Genomic DNA, 27,640 nt, shown 5'->3' with positions numbered 1-27,640 from the left:
ATTTCCACCAACAGATGTTAAGCTCACGCAAAAGTATGATCTGCTACTAGGGTAGTTGGCCTGGGAGTTGAAGGCAGAGGCTCCATCAGAGGAAATGGCTGACTTGTCTATTTTGGGGATATATGTGGGAAGTCCTGGGATGTCCCCGGAAATGAGGAAATCCGCCTCTTGGGGTTCAGGGGTGCAGCTGCTGCTTTGCCAGGACACTGGGGACTCAAACATGCAACCAGTTTCTTCACTGCCCCCTGCTTTAATTACAGAGCTCCGAGTTCTCCTTGACAAGGCCCGTAAGGTCTGTTTGCTGGTGCGGGAGGTACAAAGGTATTTGAGCTCCCTTTCAAAACTTCACAGCGTGCATCATGAACTCTGGCCACTAAATTGCCAGACACGCCTTAGGTGAAAGTCAGGTGCGTTACTGAAAGCCTTATGGGAGTGTCTTTCTGAAAAAGGTTCAGCTGGGGCCACGCTCTCACTTAGTGAACCCAAGATACGGTTTAAAAGATATAGTTGAAAAGAGGGTGGAGGTGAGAACACCAAAGTGTTCTCTCTCTTTCTCTCTCTCTCCCCTCCTTCTCCCTCCCTCCCTTCTACCCTCCCTCAGTCTTCCTGCTCCCTAGGGTGGGGTGTTAACAAGAAAAAAATGCTCTAGCTAGACCTGAGCGATTTGTTCGCTATCACAGCCGACTTGCGCGTGGCCCCTGTTGCTTAATATTGAACCTCCAATTTTAAGGTTCCCAATTTCGGGGGGTGGGGGGGCTGGGTTTATGTAACGGAGGTTCGAGCAGCTGAATGTCATATCCTCTTGTGAAATAGACTCCAACATCCTGGCCAGACTTTCTAAAGGGCAAAGGACTTGGATGCTTTTAAAACCGCTTCCCTGTTTCAAGGATTCATTGTCTTTGAAATGGACATCCTGACTGCCATTATGAGGACGCTGTTCTTTCTTGTAGGTTCGGGGCCCAAGTACTTTTCCATTTTTCTGACCTCAGTGGCAGGACAAAGTACAGCAAAAATGAAGCTGTTGCTCTACTTGTTGGAAGTTAGGCTCCTGGGTTCGTGTCATGGTGTTTCTGGCCAAAAAAGTTCTAAAGTCATTCCGTCTTATAATACTGGTCATTCTAGTGTTGCTAGTTTTCTCCCAATTATTACCGAATGGTGTTTATTCCATTAGGGAGGATACACTGATGACACTTGCCCGGCTTCAGGGAGAGTGGTAGCCTCGTGACTCCGAGAGTTGTTCACAAACAGCTTGGATGTAAATGCTGAGCCCTTCATTCATTCACTCGTATTTATTGAGCGCTTACTGTGTGTGGAGCACTGTACTAAGCGCTTGGAATGTACAGTTTGGCAACAGATAGAGGCAATCCCTGCCCAACAACGGGCTCCCAGTCTAAACGATATTGGTATTTGTTAAGCGCTTACTATGTGCCAAGCCCTGTTCTAAGCACTGGGGAGTATACGAGGTCATCGGGTTGTCCCACGTGGGGCTCACAGTCCTAATCCCCATTCTTACAGATCAGGTCACTGAGGCACAGAGAAGTGAAGTGACTTGCCCAAAGTCACACAGCTGACGAGTGGCGGAGCCGGGATTCGAACCCATGACCTCTGACTCCCAAGCCCGGGCTCTTTCCATTGAACCACGCTGCTTCTCCTCTTGCCCAGTTTGTCAGTGATAGGTTTCTGTAGTTGGATCTATAGATTGACAAAAGCATAATTCTAAAGGGAGTGGGAAAACAATTAAGCAGGCAGAAGACTCGAAATAATCTTTTTTTTTTTTAATGGTATTTGTTAAGCACTTACTACATGCCAGACACTGTAATAAGTCCTGGGGTGGTTATGAGCTAATCAAGTTGGACAGTCCATGTCCCACATGGGGCTCACAGTCTCAATCCCCATTTTACAGATGAGGTAACTGAGGCACAGAGAAGTGAAGTGACTTGTCCAAGGTCGCACAGCAGGCAAGCCGCAGAGCCGGGATTAGGATTCAGGTGCTTCTGATTCCCAGGCCCGTGCTGGATCCACTAGGCCCCTCTGCTTCTCTGGCATTTGCCGTCGAGTATCCTGGGGCAGTTCTGGGTTGGAGTAAATCGGCTGGATCGGTGGAGGGGGGGAGGTCAGGAGGGGGATGCCCACAGTATGGCTGCCTTCACATGGGACTTGGGAAGGTCCTTTAGTCTGTTCCAGCTTTTCTCCTGCTGTCAGGAGGGACCCAGCGTCAGACAGGGAACCACCTTGGCCTGGCTGTGGTGTCAGGCCTATAGATGCACATCCCAGCTGCTATTGCGCTCGGAAGGCCCAAGTCGAGGGGCACGGTAAGTCCGTGGACCCGTGCTTTGGTCAGTGGTCTCAGCGCGGCTGGGCGATCCACTTTCCTTTCTGCGGGGTGATCTGCCACAGCGGGACAAGTGCTTTTCTCTGCGGGACCCCAGGCTCTACCTCTGGGCTAAGACTGGCTCACGGCCCATGCCGGAAGATACCCTGGCGGGCTCCATCGGGGTCTTCAGGCCCTGAATCATCTTACTGGGGATTTGGGGATTGGCGGGGGTGGCGGGCGGGTTGGGCACGAAGGGGAATATGCTGGAAAACGGAGAATTTGTCCTAAGGAAACTGAGTTTTTAGTGTACGTTAGCAAACTGAATTTACAATAATCGTTCATTTAATTTGTGCTGCCTACACCCACACGATCGTATTGTAAATTGAGGTTTTGAAAGCATGCCGTCTAAGGAAGCACCGGACTAAAGCCTGTTTCTCATTAGTTGTGTGTGTGTGTTTTTTTTATTAGCGAGAGCTAAATAAATAATGGCCACAGCTCCTGGGGATGTACCTCTTCCTTCGGAATCGGGATTCTCCAAGCTGCAGTTTGCCCCGTTCAGTAGCGCCTTGGATGCAGGGTTCTGGCATGAGCTTACCCAGAAAAAGCTCAATGAATACAGACTGGACGAGACTCCGAAGGACATCAAGGGGTACTATTACAATGGTAGGAAGCAGAAACCAAATGTTTTCTAATCTGACCTTTGACTTCTGTCCTCTGCGCCAAGCATTCCTCCATCACCTCTCGGCTTTTCAGAGTTAGTTCTCTCTTGTGCTGTCCAGGCCTTTTCCTTCTCCTTCCTCTCCTGCCGCCTGCTCTTTCACTTCCTACAGGGGTAAGGGCAAGGCCAAAGGGAGAGTTAGGAAGTGAAACTCCACTCCCCCAATTTTATTCCCTCTGAGCCGCTTTGGTGAAGAATTTGGTAAGGCAGGAGCCCGGAGAATCTGACCCAATTGAGGTTTTTGTCTCCTCTATAATTTCACTCATCCGGCCAATCTTGGGGGCTTCCTCTTCCCCCCAACAGCAGTGGATAACCGAATATTGGCTGCGCAGTTGATTTTTCCCCGTGGGGTGTCGTGGCTGGGAGGGAAGAGCGGGGACTGGGAACACAGGGTTGACTAAAAGCCTCTGGGATGCTAAACAAGCACTGCGCTCTCTTGGGTGACTCAGTCTCTCAGTTTACATTACTGAAAAGGACCTTTCTTCCATCCAGGTGATTCTGCGGGTTTGCCGGCTCGCTTAACGTTGGAGTTCAGTGCTTTTGATGTGTGAGTATTGGATCGGGATTCGAAGGAGGACACACTGTTTTCTTTTATTCAGAGCACTTTATCCTAGTGGTGAGGAAATGGAGTGGAGAATCAAGAGGCCTGGTATTGACAGGGATGCATTTAGCTTGACAGAATATAGTTCTACCGGCGGAGTAGCAGCCTCTTAATGTCCACCTCTTAGCTTCTCACACTGCAGAGCGGGGATGGTTGAATCGTCCGATCTGCCTCCTGGAACCCGAGCAGTGGGTGGAGGGAAGCGTGAAGGGTACCGTGGCAGCCGAAGGGAGGGTTGAATGTCAAGGAGGGCCGCCATCGTCCGGTTAATGGTAATGGTTTTAATAATAAAAATAATTAACAACTGTAACATTTATGGTATTTGTTAAGCGCTTACTATGTGCCAAGCACTGTTCTAGCACTGGGGTAGGCATAAGGTTCTCAGGTTGGACACAGTCCCTGTCCCACGTGGAGCTTCCAGTCTAGGTAGGAGTCAGTCAATCAGTCAGTCGTATTTATTGAGCGCTTACCGTGCGCAGAGCTCCGTACTAAGAGCCTGGGGGGAGAGTACAGGAAAGCAATAAACAGACATTTCCTGCCCACAACGAGCTTACAGTCTAGAGGAGGGAGTAGGATTTCATTCCTCATTGTACAGAGGAGGAAACTGAGGCCCAGAGAACTGAAGTGATTTCCACAGAGTCACACAGCAGACAGGTGGCAGGGGCGGGATTAGAACCCAGGTCCTCTGGACTCCCAGGCCCAGGCTCTCGCCACTAGGCCACGCTGCTTCTCTGGTTCCGCCGAACTTCCTGTTTGCTACTTTCAGAGACTGGATCCTGGACTGACCTAGTAGTGATGGCACTGCTTACGGTCTGTGTTCTTACTGTTCAGGACAAGCAGTCATCAAACTCTAACTTTTGTCCCTGGCAACGTCTTAATACAACTTAAAAATGCATTTAAAAAAAAAAAAACTTTCAGTAAAAACAATTGAGCCCTGAAGGAAAATCGGTTTAAGAAAGACTTGGAAAGGAAGTCAGGAGCCTGTGTGGTCTGGTGTTTGTTATCTAATTTTCTACATGCCCCAGGTGTTGCTCGGTTTTTCTAATCCGGTTGCAAGGCTCAGTGAATGACTAGATCCCAGGTAGGTTTGTTTCACTTGAGCCTTTAAAGGAAGAGGATGCGGGGGGGACAGAGAAGGAGAGGACATGTGTGGATTGCTGCAAATATCCACCTTCCACTGAGCTTTCCAAAGTTTCTTGTTCTCCAGTTAGTTTCTTGAGGTCTCTAGGAGTTAATTCACTTCGGAGAAGTGGCCCCCCCTAGTCAGAAAAGAGTTCATGAGTAATGGGAAAGTTGTGTAACCCAGAGCCAGCAAAGAACACTCTGCAGATGTGCAACGAGTGGATGGTGGAAAAAAAAAATGGGGCGATCTTAGAGTAATGCAGTTTGAATGACTGTTGAAGTTTGGATGTTAAATAGACTCCGGCCAAGCTCCTTTCATCTAGAATCTCAGCTGGGAGCATCCGGAAGCCAGTTTTATTTTAAAATGGCTTTTTATTGGATTCTTCTTTTATTCGGTTCTGTTTTTCATTTCGGTACCCATTATGGTGGACTTTTTTTTTTTTTTATTAAAGGGAAAAAGTACCCTTTGAATCCCAGAGTGAACTGGCTCACGTAGCTATCGTTTGAGACCCCCAGCACACAGATTCCTTGTCTATAACCCAGAGGACCGTCTAAAGGTGGGGCAGTGTAGGGGAAGTGAGAGCTCCTCCCTAGTGTTTTGGGCCCAAAATGTTGACGTACGGCCGGTTCGGGAAAGAGTGAACATGCCACCTGTTTCCCCAGAGCAGTCCTAGCCTCCAGTCAAGCCTTCGGTCTTTTTCCCCATCATCAGTAAATCACTCTGCTCTTCGTTTCTGCTATCTACGGCTTATCTTCTCCTGAACTCCAGAGTGAGCTAACTCTATGAAGCTAGGGGTCTTTCATATTTGAAGAGGACGTTAACGACTGTGGTGTTCCCTTCCGTGCATTTCTGTGGCCGAAGAGGCCAGTGCGAAACCAGCACACCTCACACACAGAGACTGTCCTTCGTGGTCTGCAACTCTCGGTGCTGTTTTCTCTCTGCCTCCTGGGCTCACAATCCCTTCGGAGTTTCTCCTCAAAAAGGGCCGCTCGTTTCTCAGTTGCAGTGCGCTGTGCTGACGTTGTCTCCCGGTTTCTGGCTGTGCTCCGGTACCGCTTGAGGCTTTGCTTCCCCGTAGCCGTAAAACTTTTCCTCTGTCCCCCTTGCTTTTGGTTGTTCCGTTTCAGCCGACCGGGCAGCGGCCGTCTGGGTCTCCTACTGTCCGTCTTCTCACGTGTCCCATCCGGTGCAACTGTGTTGAAGTGAGTATCGTTTCAGGACTTGTAGGCTCTTTTCATTCCAGGACTTCAGATCCCGCTTGCCACCTGATGGTGAGTACGGCCCGTAAGTGATACCGGCTGACCGGCTCAAGGAGCCGGATGTGCCATTTGCTGGCCGGGGCGGGTCCAGTACTCACAGTGCGAGGGAAGTTCTGAGAGAGCTTTTAGCTCCATGTGGCCCATAACGATGTTTGGATGCATAGAAGGTTTCCCTGGTGCAAGTTGACACCTTCCTTCAGTTTTCTTTAGAATGATCGTCAATCAACAGGCCTCGGTTCAATTTGCCAGGCAGTTCATACTTGTCCGCATGTGTGCCTTAGGGTGCGCTCATCCCCGTGCGATAATTCTGCAGTGACTTTCTCTGGGGACTTTCAGTGACGTTGGAAGAGTTTCTTGAAGGATGGGCAGAGCATTTGATGCCCGGGTTCTTTTTCTCATCAGGAGATCGTGACCCCGGACTACCTTGGGGATGCCAGCCTCTTGACTTCAGTTTCCCCATCTGGAAACTGGTAATGATTCTGTGCTTTGGTCCAGCCCTACCACCCAAGGAAGCTGGGAAGATAAATGAGCAAGAATTGGATATGTACATGGGGTTCTTAGAGGAGAAAGCCCTATGCAAGTCATGCCTGTTTCCATTGCCGTATTGGGGCCTGCTTGGGCCTGAGGTGATTGGCTGACTAGTTCACGTGCAGAGACTATGTTAATCTACAGAAATTAGGCCTCACTTCAGCTCTTAGCCTTTTCTGAACTCTTCTTCTAGTTCCAGGTATGGGTTAAATCCTTGCCCCTGAGAGCCCGTTCTTTCATTATTAGATCAAACATTAGTGGCTTGGTCTCTAAATATTACTAACAGTAATGTCCAGATTTTGCCTGGATTATGGATTTCTTTTTCTTCAGCTCTCTCCTCCTGGGTCCTTGGTTGACCACTCTGGTTCCTTCTGGTTCCCCAGCTCTCCCCCAATCCCTTACACTTACACAAGCAGAGACTGATTTGTTTAGCATGTTCATTATTTCAAAGCACTCTCACATCGGTTTTTCATTTTATTCTTACAGTGGCCCCACGAGATAGGGAGAGACGGGCACCATCCCCATTTTACAGATGAGGAAACTAAGACCTGAAGTACTTAGCCACAGAGATGTCCCGTGTCCTGTTACAGTTATGGCTACTTGTGGGCTCTGCGGGGACTTCCTGCCGTTGCAGTTGTTGCCCTTCCCCATTCCTTCCCTCCCTTTGCTACTGGCCAGCCAAGAACCTGTGCTCAGACATCCCATGGGGGAGGTGGAGGACAGAGACAGAGAGAAATATAAATGAGAATCCACACGTTCGAGTAAATGGCCGAGAGGGAGAAGGCCATAGACTGATTCCTCCCTAATTTAGCTTGCCCTGGATCTGCAGTTGAATCTAGGTCTGTGGCATTGAGTATAAGCTCCTTGTGGAGAAGGCATATGTCACTTCTTTCTGATGTACTTCCCCAAGCGTTAAGTACAGTGCACTCCCCTCAGTGACCACTCAAATGCCGTTACTATTACTGTGGCCGACAACTGCCTCCCGTCAGCAACGTGCAGGGGTTCCTGTAAGAGAACACCCTGAAAAAAGGGACAGAAGCTGCCTGTTGCCAATCCAATTGCCAATCCAAGAACGAGGCAGCCCGTCAAGAGGTGCCCAACAATGCAGTTTACTGGCTTGCCTTTACACTGGTGCAGGGACCAGTAGGCTCCGGCCCGCACAGCCAAGACCACTGTTCCCTGGACCCCTAGTCCGACACTCCTTGCCCCGCCCCAGTTCCACCCTGAAAGTGGGCCTCCTCACCGCTTAGGTCAATCTGGATAGTCTGGGACATTCCTGAGGTGTATCTGTGTATTTTGGAGCCTGTGCAGTTCCTGTGAAAGGGAAGTGGCCGCGTCCGCGAATATGACCACCTTGATTATCTGGGAAATGTTTCCTTGCCCCTTTGATATTGCCAATCTCATCAGCTCTTCCGGTGATGATGGGATTATATGTTCTTCGTTGTAGCCCCTCTTTACCCCTTCTCAGCTGTACCGGTAACTGTCCCGATCCCATCCTCCTCCTGCATTCTATGTACTATCGTCTGGCTCCTGATACCTGTTTTTATATTAATGTCAAGAACTGCCTGCTCCACCCCATTCTCCTGCTCCTTCCAGTATTCCCCATGCTTACATACAGTTTGAGTACCTCAACAGTGGCCGTAGAACACCTCAACGCCTAGCTTCCGTGACAACTCTCGAGAACCTAACTGGTAGGCTGCATAGTTTTTGTGAAAAGTGCTTTCTCCATTCAGGAAGAAATGGACAGTATGCTGAGTTTCTCTCTCCGTGTGACTCTGTGGGCAGACTTCATTCAGAGCCCCATTTATTCATTCGGTCGTATTTATTGAGCACTTACTGTGTGCAGAGCACTGTACTAAGTGCTTGGAAAGCACAGTTCAGCAATAAAGAGAGACAATCCCTGCCCTCACCGGGCTTACAGTCCAGAAGACAGACATCGAAGCAAGTAGTTGTAGGACCCAGCGGCGATGCGCTTCCCCACCCCCAAACCCTAACCCCAGTGGCTAATTTCCACCTGGGAGTTGTTTCCAGGGTAGTGTACGGAGCTCACAGGCAGCGGTCCAAACAGCAACAAATCCTCTTTCGGATATTTCAATTAGGGGAATAAAACCTGCCAATGTTTCTCTCTTGGTTCTTTCCTTTTCCTAAGACCCCACCTCTGTTCTCTCTCATTTTCCTCAATCCCCGAAACTGGGATCGAGATGCTTCTCTCTCCGCCCCGCCTAGGGGACGTTTGTGAGGGGCCCAACAGGGCACCTGCAACCTCAGTACCAGTTGTGGTCATCTGCAAAGGAGGGAAAGGAGGAAGAACTCAGTCAAGGCCTGTAACTCTCAATTAGCCAACTCGACCTCTGGCTCGGGTAATAGGAGAACTTGGCCTTCCCCTACTAAGCCCTCATTTCTTCTTCTCCCACACTCTTCTTCATTGTCCGTGAATTTGCATTTACTCCCTTTTTTCACCCCTCCCTCAGGCCTACAGCATTTACATTATATATATTGATGTTGTTCTCCCTCTCTAGACTGTCAGTTCCTTGTGGGCAGGGAACGGGTCTACCGACTCTATTATATTGTACTCTCCCAAGCACTTAGTACAGTGCTCTGCACACAGTAAGGGCTCAATAAATATGACTGCTTGATAACTGAAAAGCACAGAGAATTGCAAAGTGCTTCTCAAGGTTGGAGGCTTTTTGGCTCAGGGCCCCCCCACCCCCACACCATTCGCCAACCTCCTAAAGTGTTGGTATTAAACATTATAAAGTGTCGGCACACCCCGCCTTCGAGGTTGGAGGTTTCTCAGCTCAAACGCACTGCTTCAGTGCCAGGCTCAGTGGAGCATCCAAGGCAAAAAGGCTGCCTTTGCCACATGTAGCTCTCAATGTCTTTCCTGTCGATTGACCGTGCGCCCAGTGCTCACGGCTCCAAGCCCCGTGAGCAAACGAGGAGGATGTTCGGTAGAGCCTGAGGGGGCATTTTGGACCCTTCGCGCTGCAAGAGTGCGCCCAAGCTGAACTAAAAGACCGGCAACCTTCACAGAGCCACGGCACTGAGCCAGCCCCTCAAACCCTGCTCAAACACACAACGACCCTTGAGGTGAATGAAGGCTGGAAGCCTCTCGGTCAGATGTGCCGCTGCCCCCTTCCCGACAGCACCAACGGAGCCCGGACGGATAATCGAGAGCTTACTAAACTTCCATTTTTCCCCACTGTCTAAAAGCACTTTCAGATCCCCGTCAAACTGAAATGTCCATTGATCTTGTCTCCCCATAAAACTGCGCTCCGCAAAAGCAGGCATTTATGTCTAATCTATAACCTTTAGCCCCATCAGCCTAGAAGAGGGCCATGTGCCCATATGATCCTAAATATAAGGTCCTGATCATATGCTACTTGATTTTTTTTTTTAGTAGGGGGAGGCAGTTATAACATTAATCATAATTGTGGCATTTGTTAAGCTCCTGCTCTGTGCCAAGCATTGTACCAAGTGCTAAGGTAGAGACAAGATCATCAGGTTGGACACCATCACTGACCCACATGGGGCTCAAAGTTTAAGTAGGAGGGAGATCAGGTTTTGAATCCCTGTCTTACAGCTAAGGAAACTGAGGCCCAGAAAAATTAAGTGACTTGCCCGAGGTCACCCAGCAGGCAAGTGGCAGAGCCAGGATTGGAACCCAGTCCCATGCTCTGTCCACTAGGTAGGCCATGCAGCTTCTCCTAATGCATTTGGCTTCTTTTCCTCCCCGCAGGTTCTCCCCGTATCCACTCATGGGGGCTCACTCTCCAACTGTTGCCTGGGTGACACACTCTGGCTTAATCATTTCTTTGAGGAGGGGCCGGGGGGGGGTCAAATATGCTGTTGACACTAGCCTTCCCCAAGGCATTTATTGTCATCTGCCTACCCCTTGTCTGCTGTGTGGCCTTGGGCAAGTCACTTCACTTCTCTGGGCCTCAGTTCCCTCATCTGTAAAATGGGGATTAAGACTGTGAACCCATGTGGGACAGGAACTGCTCAACCTGATTATCCTGCATCCACCCCGGAGCTTAGTACAGTGCCTGGCACATAGTAAGCACTTAACAAATACCATAATAATAATAATAATTATTATTTGGTAACAGTGTTTGTCTCCTGTCCAGGAATGCTGCCACTCCAGCTCGCTGCTGTCCAGCAATTGGAACTTTGTATAATACCAACACTTTAGAGTCCTTCAAAACCTGCGATAAGAAGTTACTTCTGGAAAAAGCAGCAAATGAGGTCAGATGTGAAAAAGGGGAGATCTTCGTTGTGCTCTCTTAAGTCTAGCCAGCTTTGGCCCCGGCTGCAGTTTGAACTCAGGAGTTCCAATCTCTTATTTCTCTATGGCCCTTCAGCCGTATTCCCAGAGGAGGATGCCGGGGAAAAGGGAAGCGGGTGACCCACGTTCTCTCGGCAACGAGCTTGTGAGCTCCGCTGCTGTAGCTTTCTGAACTGGCATTTGTTGGGGAACATCACAGAGGCGTTGGTCTTCGATCACAGAGTCCTCGCTCGGTTTGGACTCGGAGTTTATCACACTCCCACTGTCCACCGAGACCGAAAAGCTTGTGTTCCCTAGCTCCGCTAGATCGGACCGAAGAACCGATCTATTGGAAAGGCAAACTGGAGCCGCTTCCATTGATCTGGGAATTTTCCCCAGGTCCGTGGATGAGGCTGGAATCTCCCGTCGGGAATGACGGACGAGCGCCGGCCCTGAGACTTCAGGACCGAGAACCCGCCCGAAGAAATTGACAGTAGTGCTCGCTAGTAGTTTGCACAGTGCCGGTGGTCCACTCGCTTCCCTGCCGTTTCAGTGTCCGTTGGGAACGTGGAAGGCAACGAGTGAGTAAGCAGGCCAGGCGCAGTACCTAGTCGAGTGCTCACAGAGATTGTTTAATGTAGGGGACCCGTTTGTGGCCGAAGCGACTGCAGCGTAGTGACAGTACTGTGTTATGGGGCCGCGGCCCGGCAGGTCTTTTTCTTGGTAGCTGCTGGGGTCTTGGCTGCCCACCTTAAGCCGGTTATTTTTTTAGGATTCCTATTGCGCCTGTCCACCTCATGCGTTGCCCTAAGCAGTTCTTTGGACAGAAGACTTCATCGGTGGCATAGCCTGAGCAGGCAGAATCGAGCCTGCAGTCCAGGGTTCCCGATTTCCAGAACCGGGCTCTGTTCCCTGACCCACCAACGGTGCTGAAAGTCAAGGAAAAAATGGGTAGCCGCAAACTCTTTGGACTTGTGAATTGTGTGGTAGTGAGTTGTTGTTTTGTCTTGTTTTCTGAGCTTGGAAGGTGGCCAAGCTGTGCTATAAGAGGCCATGGATAAATAATTTATTAAACATCAAACACTGATACTTTAGACAGACAAATCCTGGCTGCCAAGCTTCTCTTCTTGTCAGTCAAGGTCCAGGATCTGAGTAGTCCTACATCTGAGCAGGTGTGGGGCAGGATTGGCTCTTGCTTTGACCAAATCTCTATGCTGGGACCATTTAATGCCTGATTCTTTCCATTCATTCTTGAGTTGAGAAGAATCGCTTCCCTTTTGAATCAGATAAAGTGCGACTGTCACTTCGAGAAAAGACACCATCAAGGTTGGTGGGCTTCATGTTCAAACCTTTCCAACACACCCAACCTGCTCTGATTATAAATTGTAAGGCTGAAGCCTTCCCGTCAACCTTCCAGAAAAAAGGCCAGTGGTTCCATCGAAGAATTCAGGCAAATCTCTCATGCCACCACAGCTCCCCAGTGGACAGAGAACATTTTGGCCCTTTCAGGTTCTAAGCCGGGTCCCCCGTAACTCTGAAAGCTCTGTGAGGGCAGAGTCAGCATCCTTCAGTCGACGTTGCCAAGGGCCGAGTGCAGTGCTCTGCCCAGACTAGGGGCAGAGCGTTCAGAAAGCCACTGGGAAAGCCTATCCAAAGATGCAGTTTCCAGGAAAAAAAGCACCAGTCTGCAGGACTACCTGGTGCTTTTCAGTCCATCTGTGAAAAAAAAGCCCCTTTAGCAACCTCCCTATCGGCTGATTAACGAGGCAGATTTGGTTACAGCCATCAGAAAAGCTTGGCGGTCCTGCAGTGTTTTTTGTTTTTTTTCAAACTGGCCTTATCTGTGGTCCCAGGCAGATTCAGCCTCTCTGTGATCTAGGGAGATGCTAGGAAAATGAGACAAGGGAAACCTGGACCCCTCTTCTGTCTTTGGAAGACTCCTGTACCTGGTTGTGCTACCTTTGTGCTGCTGTAATGTTTGATACCTGGATCAGGGTCCACCACCCCTCAGGATCCTGCGAGAGGACCCTCCTTGACCACGAAAGAGAGTAGGCTGAAGTGGTGGCGGGCTACCTGGGGAGGCCCCATTTGGCTGTCTGGCTTTGGAGAGGCCGGTCAATCAATTAATAATAGTTATTGAGAGCTTACTGTGTGCCGAGCATGGTCCTAAGCACTTGGGAGAGTCCAATACATCAGAATTAGCAGACGCGTTCCCTGCTCATAACACACTTGGTCGATTGGAAGTGGAGGTTTGAGCCTGCGGATAAGAGTGGAACGCTCAGTCAGGCCCGAGCCTCACTTTAACTCTTACTTTTCTCTCTGGTGACAGATTTGGGAATCTATCAAATCGGGGGCTGCACTTGAAAATCCTGTACTCCTCAACAAGTTCCTCCTCCTGACGTTTTCAGTAAGTAAACGCCTTGTAGAGCATGTTTGGAGTAGTAAAATACAGTAAAATTGCTCTGGACACAGTTCGGATGTCATCCCTGTAACTCTTAAATAGAAAGGCAGAAGTTCAAAACTTTTGAAAAAAATAATTGTATTGTAGATCTTGGCCCTTCATGCTTTCCCTTAGTCCTTGTCCAAGAAGCTCTTTGTGTTCACACACACACAAATCTCAACAGACAATAGGTTTACTAGGATGGGATTGGGGGGAGGTAGAAGCCCTCTAAAATAGAGGTGGGGAAAAAAGAATAAAGTTAAAGAAATTCCACTGCACTTTCAAAGTACAAACAGAGGGGGTAAAACACAATTAGGGCAAGTAATGCAAGGGGCAGTGGGGGGATAAAGAATAAGAAATTGGGGAACAACAGAAAAGGAAGATATAAGAAAGGTCCCAAGGAAAAGGCATGTTTGAAAATGAAGAAAGGGGAAGCCAAGGAAAGGAGAAGAGGCATTGGAGGAACCAGAAGCAGGAAAATACATATTTGGGAGAGATTGGCCTGGTGGGGGGAAAAAAGCAAATGGATTGGGGTATCTGAAAGTGGAGAATGGGGAGCGACTAGGTGAATTGGTTAAAGGATAGATAGGTGGGTTTTCTTGATATTCTGGGATCATTTTAGATTTGAATTTTGGTAATACACTCCGATCTGCCATAATGTTCACATCACTGTACAGTTTGGTTAGAGCTCTGCTGGTTAGAGTGTTCTTCCAACAACGTGAGTGAGTCACTTGGAAACTGCACATTATAGTGTCAATAGGAGCCATTTGTGTGCGTGGATGATGTTGAACATGGTGAATACTACAGTGGAAGGTTTCCTTAACGTGAGGTTTGGTGAGAATCAATTGAACTGGGTGGAGCCCGATTTTGAACTTTCCAGTGGCCTTGTTTAATGAGAGTTTTTGAATCTTTTTTTGTTGTTGCTGTTGTTTCCAACATCCATAGATAATGTTTAGTTTAACCAAGATTTTGTGCAAGAAAAATCAAATCTAACTTTGAAGATGATATTAATGAAGACTACAGGAAATTGTAAAATGTTTGATCTTAAATTGATTAAGCTTATTAAAATTAGATTTTGATGAATCACCTAAACCCAATAAAGCAATAATCATCTCAGGCAAGCACTTTTCTTATTTTCTCTTGGTGCCCAGTCCCTGGTTTCTGAGCGGTTTTTTTTTTTGTGTGTGTTTTTTTTGGAAGTTGTCGATAATGACTTCACATTGCAGATGCCAATTAGCAGCACATTCCATGTTTGGAAACCCTGAATCTGGGCTGTGTCACTTGGACATAGATTTAGATAATTAAAAAGCTGCCTAAATTCCATCTTTTTTGTATCTTCATTCTTCGCCGACCCATTTCAGGGTAACAAGCCATTAACCAAGTACAGTTGAGGCAGCAGAACAGAGATCTCTGCATTATTTCAAAATACCACAGGTTGGATTCTGAAATCACCCAGAGAAGTGTTTTTAAGTATGTAGGTTAAAGATAGTGTTTGACCCAGCTAATTCATTTTTGCCAGAAATTGTATTTTCAAGCAGTGTCTCTGACTTTGCCAGTATCCTAATTTTCTCCTAAAACCTAGTTCTCCCTTTTCTCTAGGATCTAAAGAAGTACCACTTTTATTACTGGTTTTGCTACCCTGCTCTCTGTCTTCCAGAAGGTGTACCTCTCATTCGACAGCCACTTGGCCTCGGTCAAAGGTTTTCTCCAAGTCAGGTACGCAAGAAAGCATTGGGTCTTGATGAGATCCTTTGGTAAAACTGAATTAAACCTATTAAGTTTCATTAAGAGTCGTATTTGGAATTGGCTTTGAACTCTGTTTTAATTTTAGGTTAATTTTTGGTTTCTGAGAAATGTGATTAGTAGTGCTGTAAGAATAGCTTAGTCCTGTTTTCTCTTTTTAGATCCAAGCACTCGAGTGTGCATATGATGATCTTTGCCAGGCAGAAGGAGTCACAGCACTGCCTTATTTTTTAATCAAGCAAGATGGAAACTCTGTGCTGGCCTCCTCACTCAAAAACTGGAAGGCTTTTTTCCAAGATCAAAGAAAAAAGGTCAGAGAAACTTTGTATTTGAACTTATGGGCTAGATCAACACAGTAGGTTTTATGTGTTGTCAGAAGACAAGCAAAGACCCGAATCATTTAGATTTATCTTCCAATAAAAAAAGAAAAAGTTTATTTAAAACATTTCTTTACTGGAGCTTTAATTGTCTATAGTGAGGCAACAGAAACACAAATAGAACAGACTGTAGCTGAGGAAAAAAAATGTGGAAGGTTATTTAGTTAAGGAAAAAAAAAGGATACATATTTTAAGGCCTCAAAAATACTAAATCTCTGAGTTGGGAGATGGTCTTAGTGCTAAAAATCCATTTGTTCCTCAGACTTAGCTGAAACAGTCTCAACAGGATGACTTTTTTTTTTTTAAAGACTTTTATTGCTCTGTCTCCTAGACTTTTTCAACTCCAGTCTTTCCTGAGCTGATCTCTGAGGATTGAGTTCTGATTGAAGTGAGATTATTTTTTTCCTCAAATCCTCAGGGCCCCAGTTAAACTGGTGTAAATTTGGTACACCACCTCTAGTTTCATGTTCACCACCTTCTCTGAAGACCCTTCCCATGACCCTGAGTTTCACTGCCTGCAGGAAGACTCATCGTGGGCAGGGAATGTGTCTGTTCATTATTGTATTATTCTCTCCCAGACAGTGCTCTGCACACAGTAAATACTCAATAAATATGATTGAATGAATGAATGAAAGGTGGGTACCAGCGTGGCCTAGTGGAAAGAGCACGGGCCAGGAAGTGAGAAGACCTGGGATCTAATCCCTGCTCTGCCACGTGTCTGCCCTGTGACCTCGGATTAACTTCCCCGTGCCCGTTACCTCATCTGTAAAATGGAGATTAAATCGCCTACAGAGACTGTGTCCAAATCTGAATCACTCAGATCTACCTCAGTGCTTAGAACAGTGTTTGGCACATAGTAAGCGCTTCACAAGTATGACTATTATTATGAAGCTAAAGTAGGGTATAAAATGTGAGTGGCCTTGGTCAGAAATAGCTTTTCTGCAGCTGAACAGTGTTGACCGTGACGTCAGTCAGTCGATGTTCGCTCTCCAGTGGCAACATGACGTAGTGGATAGAACAAGGGCCTGGGAATGAGAAGGTCATGGGTTCTAATCCCAGCTCTGCCTCTTGTCTGCTGTGTGACCTTGGATAAGTCACTTCACTTCTCTGGGCCTTATTTATCTCATCTGTAAAATGGGGATTAAGACTGTGAGCCCCACGTGGGGCAGGGACTGTCCAACTCAGTTTGCTCGGATCCACCCCAGCGTGTAGCACAGTGCCTGGCAAATAGTAAGCGCTTAATAAATAACATCGTTATTATTATCAGTGGCATTTTTCGGTCAATAGCATTCATTGAGTGCTTAATGTATGCGGAGCACTGTACTAAGTGCTCGGGATACCCTGGACCATTTTCTCCTCCCAACCCCACAGGTGTCTGTGTCACTACCACCTTTGGTCTCCCTCTTCCCCAAATCCTTCCGAGACTCTTCTTTCCCTGGTTTTGAGAAAGCCTCCGTAAGAGAGAGTGGAGCTTTCTCGTGCCTAAGACCTTCCACTCGCTTTCGTCCACGTCAAAAACAGAACTCCTTTATCTTCCCACCCAAACCCTGTCCTTCTCCTGACTTTCCCATCCCTGTAGACAGCACCGCCAACCTTCCTGTCTCACAAGCCCGTAACCTTGACATTATCCTTGATTCCTTTCTCTCGTTCAACCGACATATTCAGTCTATCACTCAATCCTGTCAGTGCAGCTTCCGGGACATCGCTAAATCCATCCTTTCCTCTCCATCCAAATGGCTACCACTTGAATCCAAGCACTTATCCTGTCCTGCCTTGATTATTATTATTATCAGGCTCCTTGCTGATCACCCTGCTTCCTGTCTCTCCCAACTCCAGTCCATACTTCACTCTGCTGCCCGGATCACTTTTCTACAAAAACATTCAGTCTGTGTTTTTCCACTACTCATTAACCTCCAGCTGTAGCCATCCACCTCCTCACCAGACAGAAACTCCTTACCATTTGGCTTTAAAGTGCTCAGTCACCTTAGCCCTCGTACCGGCTCCTAATACAACCCAGCCCGCACAGTCCACTCCTCAAATGCCACCCTACTCACTGTACCTCAGTCTCGTCTAGCTCGCCGCTGACCTCTCGCCCACGTCCTGGCTGTGGTCTGGAATGCCTTCCCACTTCCTGTCTGACAGACAATGACTCTCCCTCCCTTCAAAGCCTTATTGAAGGCACATCTCTCCAAGAAGCCTTCCTTGACTAAGTCCTCTTTTCCTTTTCTTCCACTTCTGCATCACCCTGACTTGCTTCCTTTCTGTATCCCCCTCTGCCAGCCCCAGCACTTATGACCTATCCATTATTTACATTAATGTCCATCTCCCCCTCTAGTCTGGAAGTTCGTTTTGGGCAGGGAATGTGTCTACTAAGTTGTTATATTGTAATAATAATGTTGGTATTTGTTAAGCGCTTACTATTTGCAGAGCACTGTTCTAAGCCCTGGGGTAGATACAGGGTAATCAGCTTGTCCCATGTGAGGCTCACAGTCTTAATCCCCATTTTACAGATGAGGGAACTGAGGCACAGAGAAGTGAAGTGACTTGCCCACAGTCACACAGCTGACAAGTGGCAGATCTGGGATTCGAACCCGTGACCTCTGACCCCCAAGCCCGTGCTCGTTCCACTGAGCCACGCTGCTTCTCTCTCAAGCGCTTAGTACAGTGCCCTGCACACAGTAAGCGCTCAAAAAACACGGTTGATTGATCCCTGGCAATCAGTCCAAGCTGGATTGTGCCACGCAAATGAAAAGGCATCTCAATGGACGCAGAGGATTGGGGACGGGATTCCCTTCTGCTTGGCTTGCTTAAGAAGTAGGGTTAAGAAGAAACATATGGTGTTCCACCTGGGGGGACTAAGGCTTAGGCTTCTGGCAAATGCCAGCGATTCTTACAGAAGCCACATGTGTCCTTGACTCTGGCAGTGTTAGGCCCAGGCATGTGGTAGAGAAAAGCAAATAAAAGAGAAGCAGGGTGGCCTAGTGGAAGGAGCGCAGAGCTGGGAGTCGGGGGACCTTGGTTTTCTGTTTGTTGGTTTGTTTTCCCCGTGGTATTTAAGTGCTTACTATGTGCCAGGCATTGTATGAAGCACTTGAGTACAAGATACAAGTACAAGTACAAGATACTTGAGATACAAGATAATCGGGTTGGACGTAGTCCCTGCCCCGCATGGGGCTCACAGTCTTAATCCCCATTTTGCAGATGAGGTCATTGAGGCACCGAGAAGTTAAGTGACGTGCCCCCAGTCACACAGCAGACACGTGGCAGAGCTGGGATTAGAACCCAGGTCCTTTGACTCCCAAGCTCATGCTTGTTCCGCTAGGCCACGCTGTTTCTCGGGCTGGTTCTGATCCCTGCTCCGCCACTTTTCTGCTATGTGACCTTGGGTATGCCACTTCCCTTCTCTGTGCCTTAGTTTCCTCATATGTAAAATGGAGATTCAATACCTGTTCTCCCTCCCACTTAGACGTGGAGTACCATGTGGGACAGGATCTATGTCTGATCTGATTATCCTGTATCTCTCCCAGTGCTTAATACAGTGCTTGGCACAAAGGAAGCGCTAACCAAATACCGATATTATTATTATTATTATTATTGTTGTTCTTATGAAAAGGGTCTCGTCCTTGGAATAAAGGGTTAACTATACAGGCTAAAAGGAATGTGCTCACTAGATCAGAGCCTAAAAGAAAGCAAGGGACCTAGGTGAAACTTAATAGATTCTGCTTCTCTTTTCCATTATCGTGGGTTTATTTTTTGTTCGATTTCCACTGGACCCTGTGTATGTCTGATAGGATAGGGAGACTCAGCATCTCCTTTCCACAGGCGGATCATTTCTCTGAGCCTAGTGAGATGAGGAGGAGGTCAGGAGTAGATGCAATCAGGATGGAGGTCGGGGAATGAGTGATATTGATAGATGTGGCTAATTCAGATATTGATGGCAGGAAAAGTTTTTACAGCCTTCATCACACATATGTGAGTCCACAATTATCAGGAGGGGCTGCATTTTACACCCTGTTCTCGGCCACAGCCCACCAGCTGTGAGTCTCACCGTTTCTCTGCACTAGCGATTAATGTGAATCTGAAATGTTCAGCCCGTCTGTTTCGTTCACAGGTCACAGTTGGAGTTTATGATCCCTGCAATTTAGCTCACTATCCAGGATGGCCCTTGCGGAATTTACTGGTCCTGGCAGCACACAAATGGTATCGTGTATGTGTGTCAGTGTGTGTGCGCCCGCTTACGTGCATGTGCTTGTGTCCAGAGCACCGGTTACCAACCTATCCTGACTTGTTACACCTTGGGGAGTCTGAGACGTACAGACGACTCTTAGCCAAACACTCTCGCATTTCTTCTTCAGCCGTCCGTATTCTTTCCCGTTTTTGCTAAAAGTGAGAGACAGCCCCTTAAAACTTGCTTTAAAAGAATTAAGAAAACAAAAATCAACTTTCAAAATCTCTGGTTTCGAGTGAAGGCAGGACTGGAGAGAGCGGGATGATTGCCCCGGTACCCAGGCTTGACTGGGGCCCCGAATGTTGGACACGCACGTGACTTCTCGTTGCCGCCTAGGCATAGCTGTTTTTGGCCCCACTGTTGCTGTGCCTGCTCTGGCTGTGGGCTAGTGGCACTGAAAACAGCTGTGTCCGCGTTCAGGGTGACGCTGAGTGGTCGCAGCTGCAGGGGCGCTCGGCCCAGAGCACGGCCATCTGCTCTTAGTGCTGCCACACGGCGACTGAGGGGATAATTCGTGGTTCCTCTCAGCACGGCGGACGTGGTCATCTGTGGCCACGGCGACAGCGCTCACGGTCACTCTTACTACCACCGTGGTCGGGGCCGCACAACCAGAGCAGTAGTTCGCGAACGCAGCCACCGTACAATTTTGGGATCATCACCAACGCAATGATCATCAGTCAATCCCTGGCGTTCACTGAGCACTTCAAACGCTGGAGTAAGCGCTTGGGAAAAATTCAGTGCAGTAGAGTTGATAGACACGATCCCAGCCCACAAGGAGCGTGCAGTCTACTGAGGGAGACGGACGTTTAAAAAAACTACAGATAGGGGAAATGGTAGAGTTCAGTCAATCAGTTTATCCAGCGCTTATTACGTGCGGAGCACAAGGATCTTTCAGGCTAGAGGGGGAGACAAAGATTAAAAAATGACAGCTAAGGGAAATAGTGGAGCGTAATCAGTCAGTCAGAGAAGCAACATGGCCTAGTAGAAAGAGCATGGGCCTGAAGGTCAGAGGACCTGGCTTCTAATGCCGGCTCTGCCGCTTGTCTGCCTTGTGACCTTGGGCAAGTCACTTAACTTCTCTATGCCTCAGTTCCCTCATCTGCAGAATGGGGATTCAATGCCTGTTCTCCCTTGGGACTCGATTATCCTGTATCAATCCCAGTGATTAGTACAGTGCTTGGCACATAGTAAGTGCTTAACAAATACCAAAGTTAATATTATGTTATTAATGGTAATAATAATTATGGTATTGAGAGTTTACTGTGGGGGGAGATATTAAAATGAATTGAAGATAGAGGGAATAGAGAATAAGGATATGTGCATAAGTGTAGTGGGGGGTGGGGTGAGTATCAAAGAGCTTAAGGCATACACAGCCGAGTGCATAGTCAATGCAGAGGGGAGGATGGATACTATCAGTGGCTTGTTTAAGTTTTGATTTTTCAGTGTTCCAGGTCTTTGCCCTGCCTGACTCCTTGGAATTTTAAACCATCCTGTATTATTAGCCCAGTTTTTAAAAGATCTAGCCACAGGGAAATATTTGAGGACCCTGGTTCGGTGATAGGCTACAGGTTGAAATATGTTTCTTTTTCCTACTGTATTTTCCTCTTTTAGGACCCACAGACTTGGAGGTAAATAATGTCTTCTGTGGAGGCTTTATTTTTAACACATCTATTCAAAGAGAAGACAATTTCAATATGTATATTCTTATTCTTGTTTAAGGGTTATATAATTTAAATGCAGGAGCAAACCATCTCATTTGATTATGAATAGAAATCTGTCTGTTATTTCTAGAGCACCTGTCACTGTGGTGCCTAAGCACTTTGAGGTGCCATTTTAGCAAAAGAATGTACAATTGGGGGAGGAATCTGAAAAACTGATGATATCTTGGGCTTTTGTTCAGTTTGGGGCTCATTATTCTCTGATAAAGCATCAATTTGGTATAGACTTTTATTTATTTACAATGCGATCAGAGTTACGTAAGATGAATGTAGGAAGAAATCCCGGTCCTGATATTTTTCCTCTATAATTTTGTAGAAGAAAACACATGCAGTTGTATTTCAGGTCTCCAAAAGGCTGTCTGTTTCTGAGAGAGGGTGCTTTTAAGTCAAGTGCCAAATTATTCTGTCCTGCTCGAGTTAGTGGGAATTTTGTAGGATAATATTTTTATTTTGTAACAACAGGAGTAGCCACTTCCAGACAGTTGAAGTTCTCTGCTTCAGAGATCGGACCATGCAGGGTGTGAGGGACATCACCCACAGCATCATCTTTGAAGTGAAGCTTCCACAGATGGCATTTAGCCCAGGTAATTTACCAGCCTGACAATGGGTTTGGCATTGTCATTAAACAGAAATTTGGGCCACTTAACTGCTCTATTTCCTTCAAAATGGCAACAGAGATGAAAGAAAATGGAAACCGTTGGTCTCTGCTGATACAAATGGCTCCTGTGAGCACAGAACATTTTCAATTATTCAGAAGGCAACAAAGAAAAAAAGGGTTATCTTCCTTAGAAAATGAAGAAAATTATCATTAGGCAGTGTTTTTTTTTCTTAGATTAACCACAAAGTCTTTATTCACAAGTTCACATGCAGGATGTCTTCCACTAAAGAGAAGTATGAATTATTAATGTACGCTACATCTTTAATCATCACATAACCACAAGTGTGTGTGTGTGTGAGAGAGAGAGAGAGAGAGAGAGAGATAGTAGTTGCTACGCAATACTCCTGCTTACAAGACCTGATAACTCTCAGAATTGCACTTCAGACTGTTTTCCTCCAAAGTGTTCTTTGTGCACTTACAATTGGGGGAGGGGTGGGGGTGGAAAAAAGTAGAACGGATGATAGGGTGACATTTCTGCCGTGCAGAAAGCAACAGGACTCACTGATTGCAGCGATACCTTTGGCTGTGTTAACGCGTTATCATTCTCAGCGTTTAGAAGGGTCTTAAAATATACCCTGCAGAGCAACAGGGGTAGCCACCTCCAGGCAGTTGAAGCTCTTTGCTTCAGAAATGGGACTATGCAGGGTGTGAGGGACATCAGTTCAGGAGGATCAGTTCAGATATCTGTGCCCTGGCCTACCTGCTCAATCAAAACGAGCAGATGAGCTTGATGTTTGGCTTCGTGCGCCTCGAGACTTCCCGTTCCTTTTCTGCCTTTCGTGTTGGGTTTTGACCGTGCACCCTCTGCTGGCTCCTTTATAAAATCTCATCCTACTGAATCTGGTCTATGGGCCGAACCTTAATTATGTTAAATCCTTCCTTCAGATAAGATCTCGTAGCAGGTTAATTTGAATATAGACCCCAAAGCTGCCCTAACACCACTAATAGTCTCTGTTGTAGACAGATCCACGAGATATCAAATCCACGGACATTTTCCTCCGTGCTCTTTCCGTAAGACGAGCGTTTCTCCTGGGTCAGATGTAGTGCTTTTAATATTTGTCAGATACGCATCGCTGAGATAGACCGTGGCTATTCTCTAGTTCAGTGAGTCTGACTATATCTGATTGGAAAGTTGGGTCTGAAGCTGGTGGAAACCACGATTTTATTTTCTAAACTGGAATTGGATCTGAAGTGATATGTCCAAGAGGAAGCCCAGCCAAAAGTGTATTTCCGTGGTATCTTTCCAGTTCCTGAACTGGAACAGCAGCAATATAACTGGCCACAGCTGGGCCTAAAATGGCACCGAACAAAAGTATTTATTTTTCTTGAGCACCGTGCTAGGACACTGCAGCCAAGCAAAGCAGGGCAGATCAGCTTCCCAAGAGACTTTGAGAGATCCAGTTTTTCAGATTGGCCACCTAGCTCACCGTTTTAGGTTCTGTGACACAGCGGCATTCGGGGTTACGATTCCACAAAGTGGCTACAGTGAGAGGGCAGTCGGGATGTGTGGGAGTTGACCAGGCTAAACCCCACAAAGAGAAGGAGCACAGCCCTGAGAAGCCAGAAGACCTGGGTTCTAATCCCGGCTCCACCGCTCACCCGCTACATGACATTGGGGGAGTCACTTAACTGCATCTAGCAAATGGGGATTCAGTACCAGTTTTCCCCTCCTACTTAGACTGTGAGCCCCAGGTGGGACCTGATTATCTTGTATCTACCCCAGTGTTCTGTTGTCTGTCTCCCCCGTCTAGACTGTGAGTCCGTTGTTGGGTAGGGACTGTCTCTATCTGTTGCCAAATTGTACTTTCCAAGCGCTTAGTACAGTGCTCTGCACACCGTAAGCGCTCAATAAATATGATTGAATGAATGCTTAGTACCACGCATGGCACATTGTAAGGGCTTAACAAATGTAATAATAAGAAAAGAGGAAATGTGTGAATCGTATCTGAGCCTGAGTACCATTACTGATCTTGGGGATTTTTCTCTGGGAAAATGCACCCTTAACAATGTTATTCCCCTCTGTGATCGTTTAGTATTGTTGTGTTTTTCTTTGTGTAGACTGCCCAAAAGCTGTTGGGTGGGAAAAAAACCAGAAAGGAAGCATGGGTCCGAGGATGGTGAATCTCAGTGAATGTATGGATCCTAAAAGGTAGGTCGAGCATGACCCCTGGGTAAATAGCCCCTCCGGGGGCTCAGTAGGGATTCACCTGTGTGTGGAAAAGTATCCTAGTGACTGTGAGGCTATTTCTTGTCATTTTCTAGGTTAGCGGAGTCCTCAGTGGATCTGAATCTTAAACTGATGTGCTGGCGCTTGGTACCAACTTTAGACTTGGAGAAAGTCGTGTCTGTTAAGTGCCTTCTACTAGGAGCTGGTACACTGGGCTGCAGTGTAGCTAGAACCTTAATGGTAAGTGCAGAGTGGCCAATGGAAACTGAACCCGTCCCCCTCTGAAGTTTTATTCCCTTCTCTTGTGTTCACCCCTAGGGAAGCTTCACTGTTGGTGTTAGTCGTTAAGCGAGCAACCAGCTACTTACAGGCGTATTTCGGATTTCAAGCACCCCGCAATATGTGCGGCTCTGCCGCTGTGCCCCGGGATTGCTAAACTCCCTCCCCAAGGTTACGTTCAATTGCCGCTTCCTCCCTGCTCTCTCTTCTTGCCCCCACTCCACCCTCCCCTGCCCCTGGCTGCTTTTCAGTGCCCCCACCCTGCCCACTCGGTAAACGCTCAACTGTTGCTCTGTGGCAGTTTTCTGGTCCTTTCCTTCGCCTCTGATTGAGCCTAGCAGTGCTACGGCAGTCCCCGGCTCGCTTCCCGCTTGCCGGCTTCTCTCTCTCTCAGCTTGAGCTTCTGGGACCAGGTCCTCGCCAGATTGGGGTGGGGTGAAGGGCAGGGGCAGCCTGAGAAGGGCCTGCTGCATGCCTTGATTCACCCAGCCTTGATTCATTGACGTCTTTGTTCCCGGTGCAGCCAGCAAACGAGAAACAGATGGGGGAAAGGCGGGGGGGGGGGGGGGGGGGGGGCGCGGGCGGCGGCGGCGGCCGCTGCTCCGGAGGCCTCTGAGTTTAGAATTAAAGGTTAAAGGAAGAATCAAAACACGGCACCACCCAGCATGGTTCAGTGGATAGGGAGCAGGGGAGGGAGCTAAGGAACTCCCGGAACTGGAGACAGCGTCGGAGGGGTGGGCAGTCGGTATCACTCACCTAGTCGGCAAGCTCAGCCGGAGCAGCACGTTTAGCCGGGCGGCTCAGGGAGAGGCCCTGAGCTGTTGGGTAACTATGCCACCTTAGGGATAAGGTATTGGATCTCTTTTGAGGGGATTTCTTTTTCTCCATCGGTCATTCAAACCATGAGGTAGCCCATGGGAGTCAAAAGGTACTAATAAGCAGAAGCAGCGTGGCTTAGTGGAAAGAGCCCGGGCTTGGGAGTCAGAGGTCGTGGGTTCTAATCACGGCTCCGCCACTTGTCGGCTGTGTGACCTTGGGTAAGTCACTTCACTTCCTCTGTGCTTCAGTTACCTCATCTGTAAAATGGGGATAAAGACTGTGAGCCCCATGTGGGACTACCTAATTACCTTGTATCTACCCCAGTGTTTAGAACAGTGCTTGGCACATAGCGCTTAACAAATGCCAACATTATTATTAATAAGGGAACAGAGCCCGATTCACTTAATAATAATAATAATAAAAATAGTGATAATGGCATTTGTTAAGCACTTACTATGTGCCAGGCACTGTAGAGAAGCACCGTGGCTCAGTGGAAAGAGCCTGGGCTTGTGAGTCAGAGGTCATGGGTTCGAATGCCCACTGTCCCCCTTGTCAGCTGTGTGACTGTGGGCAAGTCACTTCACTTCTCTGTGGCTCAGTTCCCTTATCTGTAAAATGGGGATGAAGACTGTGAGCCTCACGTGGGACAACCTCATTCCCCTGTATCTACCCCAGCGCTTAGAACAGTGCTCTGCACGTCGTAAGCGCTTAACAAATACCAACATTATCATTATTATTATTATTACAAATCGCTGGGGGGGATGCAAGCAAATCGGGTTGGACACAGTCCCTGTCCCACTTGGGGCTCGCAGTCTCCTCATTTTACAGGTGAGGAAACCGAGGCACAGAGAAGTGAAGTGACTTGCCCAGGGTCACACAGCAAGACAAGTGGCGGAGCCGGGATTAGGACCCATGACCTTCTGACTCCCGGGCCCTTGGCTCCATCCACTACACCCGTCTATGTGACCCGTTCCTACGTGGCTCAGTGCAAAGAGGACGGGCTTGGGAGTCAGAGCTCATGGGTTTGAATCCCACCTCTGCCACTTGTCAGCTGTGTGACTGTGGGTGAGTCGCTTCACTTCTCGGTGCCTCAGTTACCTCATCTGTAAAATGGGGATTAAGACTGTGAGCCTCACGTGGGACAACCTGATTACCCTGTATCTACCCCAGCACTTAGAACAGTGCTCTGCACATAATAAGTGCTTAACAAATACCAACATTATTACCTTGGGGTAAACTGAGCACTTTGGGAAGAGCTCTGACTCTCCCACACCACTAGGGGGGACTGTTTAGTTGAAGTAGCAGTGCTTGGCGGTGCCAAAGCGCTCGTCGAAATGCGACCGAAACCCGAGCCGCGGCGACGGGCCGCTCCAGTGAGTAGACGCAGAATGCAGCCATGTTTTAAATGGTCCACCAAAGATCTGAAAGAGTTCAAACTCCTCTCAAAGTGCTTAGCTTACTGTCCGTTAGAAACTTCAAAGACTGGAAGGATCAAGCTCCTTATTGCAAATGAACAGCATCTGCAGTTTAAGCCGCATTGTCAAATCGTGAACATTTTTACACAGTTGGGGTTACCGAAGCTCTCTTGTTTCGTATTTAGATGTCAAAATACGTATGGACATCGTAAACCCAAGTGGCTTTTAAGTAAAGCCATCTGTACGTTTTCCTGCCTTCTGAATTGCCCGTGTACTTGGGTCTGGACCCCTGAAGCACTTTAACAGCACTCACCCCACCCCCAGCCCCACTGCACTAATGTACAGATCCTGATATTCTGCCGCCCTCCCTGTCATTTATTTTAATGCCTGCCTCCCCGACTCGATTAGAAGCACCCTGAGGGAAGGGATCAAGTCTACCGACTGTCTTGTTTTGTACTCTCCCGAGGGCTTGGCACAGTGCTCTACACAGAGTAAGCGCTCGGTGACCACCACCGATGGACTGGATGTAAAATGTTGGTTAAAATAATTCTGATTTCTTGCTTCTGTGTAGGGCTGGGGAGTCAGGCACATCACCTTTGTGGACAATGCCAAGATCTCCTATTCGAATCCTGTAAGGCAGCCTCTGTATGAATTTGAAGATTGTCTTGGTGGAGGAAAGCCCAAGGCCCTTGCCGCAGCAAATCGACTCCAGAAAATATTCCCAGGTGTGGTAAGTGAAGCTAAGTAGCGTGGCCCGTTGGGAGGAGCTTGGGACTGGGAGACGGGAGGCTCGGGTTCCAACCCCAGCCCTGCCCCTGGGCTCAGTGCTGTTTAACCTTGGGTGTCATTTAATAATAATAATAATAATAATGGTGGTGGTATTTGTTAAGCGCTTACTATGTGCAAGGCACTGTTCTAAGCGCTGGGGGGATACAAGGTGAACAGGTTGTCCCACGTGGGGCTCACAGTTTTTAATCCCCATTTTACAG

The 27,640-nt window shown here is 47.8% G+C and overlaps 1 protein-coding gene across 3 annotated transcripts in view; it reads left to right on the top strand.

The window, feature by feature from the left end:
• Nucleotides 1–27,640, top strand: part of ATG7 (autophagy related 7) — a 269,588-nt gene that overhangs the window by 11,771 nt on the left and 230,177 nt on the right. For all 3 annotated transcript variants that reach the window (XM_029050795.2, XM_029050794.2, XM_029050793.2), the window contains exons 2-12: nucleotides 2,783–2,977; nucleotides 3,525–3,579; nucleotides 10,671–10,788; nucleotides 13,137–13,214; nucleotides 14,847–14,963; nucleotides 15,152–15,301; nucleotides 19,479–19,567; nucleotides 21,776–21,897; nucleotides 24,030–24,120; nucleotides 24,234–24,378; nucleotides 27,223–27,381. In XM_029050795.2, the coding sequence (XP_028906628.1) occupies nucleotides 2,800–2,977; nucleotides 3,525–3,579; nucleotides 10,671–10,788; nucleotides 13,137–13,214; nucleotides 14,847–14,963; nucleotides 15,152–15,301; nucleotides 19,479–19,567; nucleotides 21,776–21,897; nucleotides 24,030–24,120; nucleotides 24,234–24,378; nucleotides 27,223–27,381 (1,302 nt within the window). In that variant the 5' untranslated portion in view covers nucleotides 2,783–2,799. The remainder of the gene's footprint in view (nucleotides 1–2,782; nucleotides 2,978–3,524; nucleotides 3,580–10,670; nucleotides 10,789–13,136; nucleotides 13,215–14,846; nucleotides 14,964–15,151; nucleotides 15,302–19,478; nucleotides 19,568–21,775; nucleotides 21,898–24,029; nucleotides 24,121–24,233; nucleotides 24,379–27,222; nucleotides 27,382–27,640) is intronic.

Source organism: Ornithorhynchus anatinus, chromosome X1, assembly GCF_004115215.2.
Source record: "Ornithorhynchus anatinus isolate Pmale09 chromosome X1, mOrnAna1.pri.v4, whole genome shotgun sequence".
Lineage (NCBI taxonomy): Eukaryota > Metazoa > Chordata > Mammalia > Monotremata > Ornithorhynchidae > Ornithorhynchus > Ornithorhynchus anatinus.
Note: the sequence above shows the minus strand (reverse complement) of the source record. Positions and strands in the feature narration are given on the sequence as shown.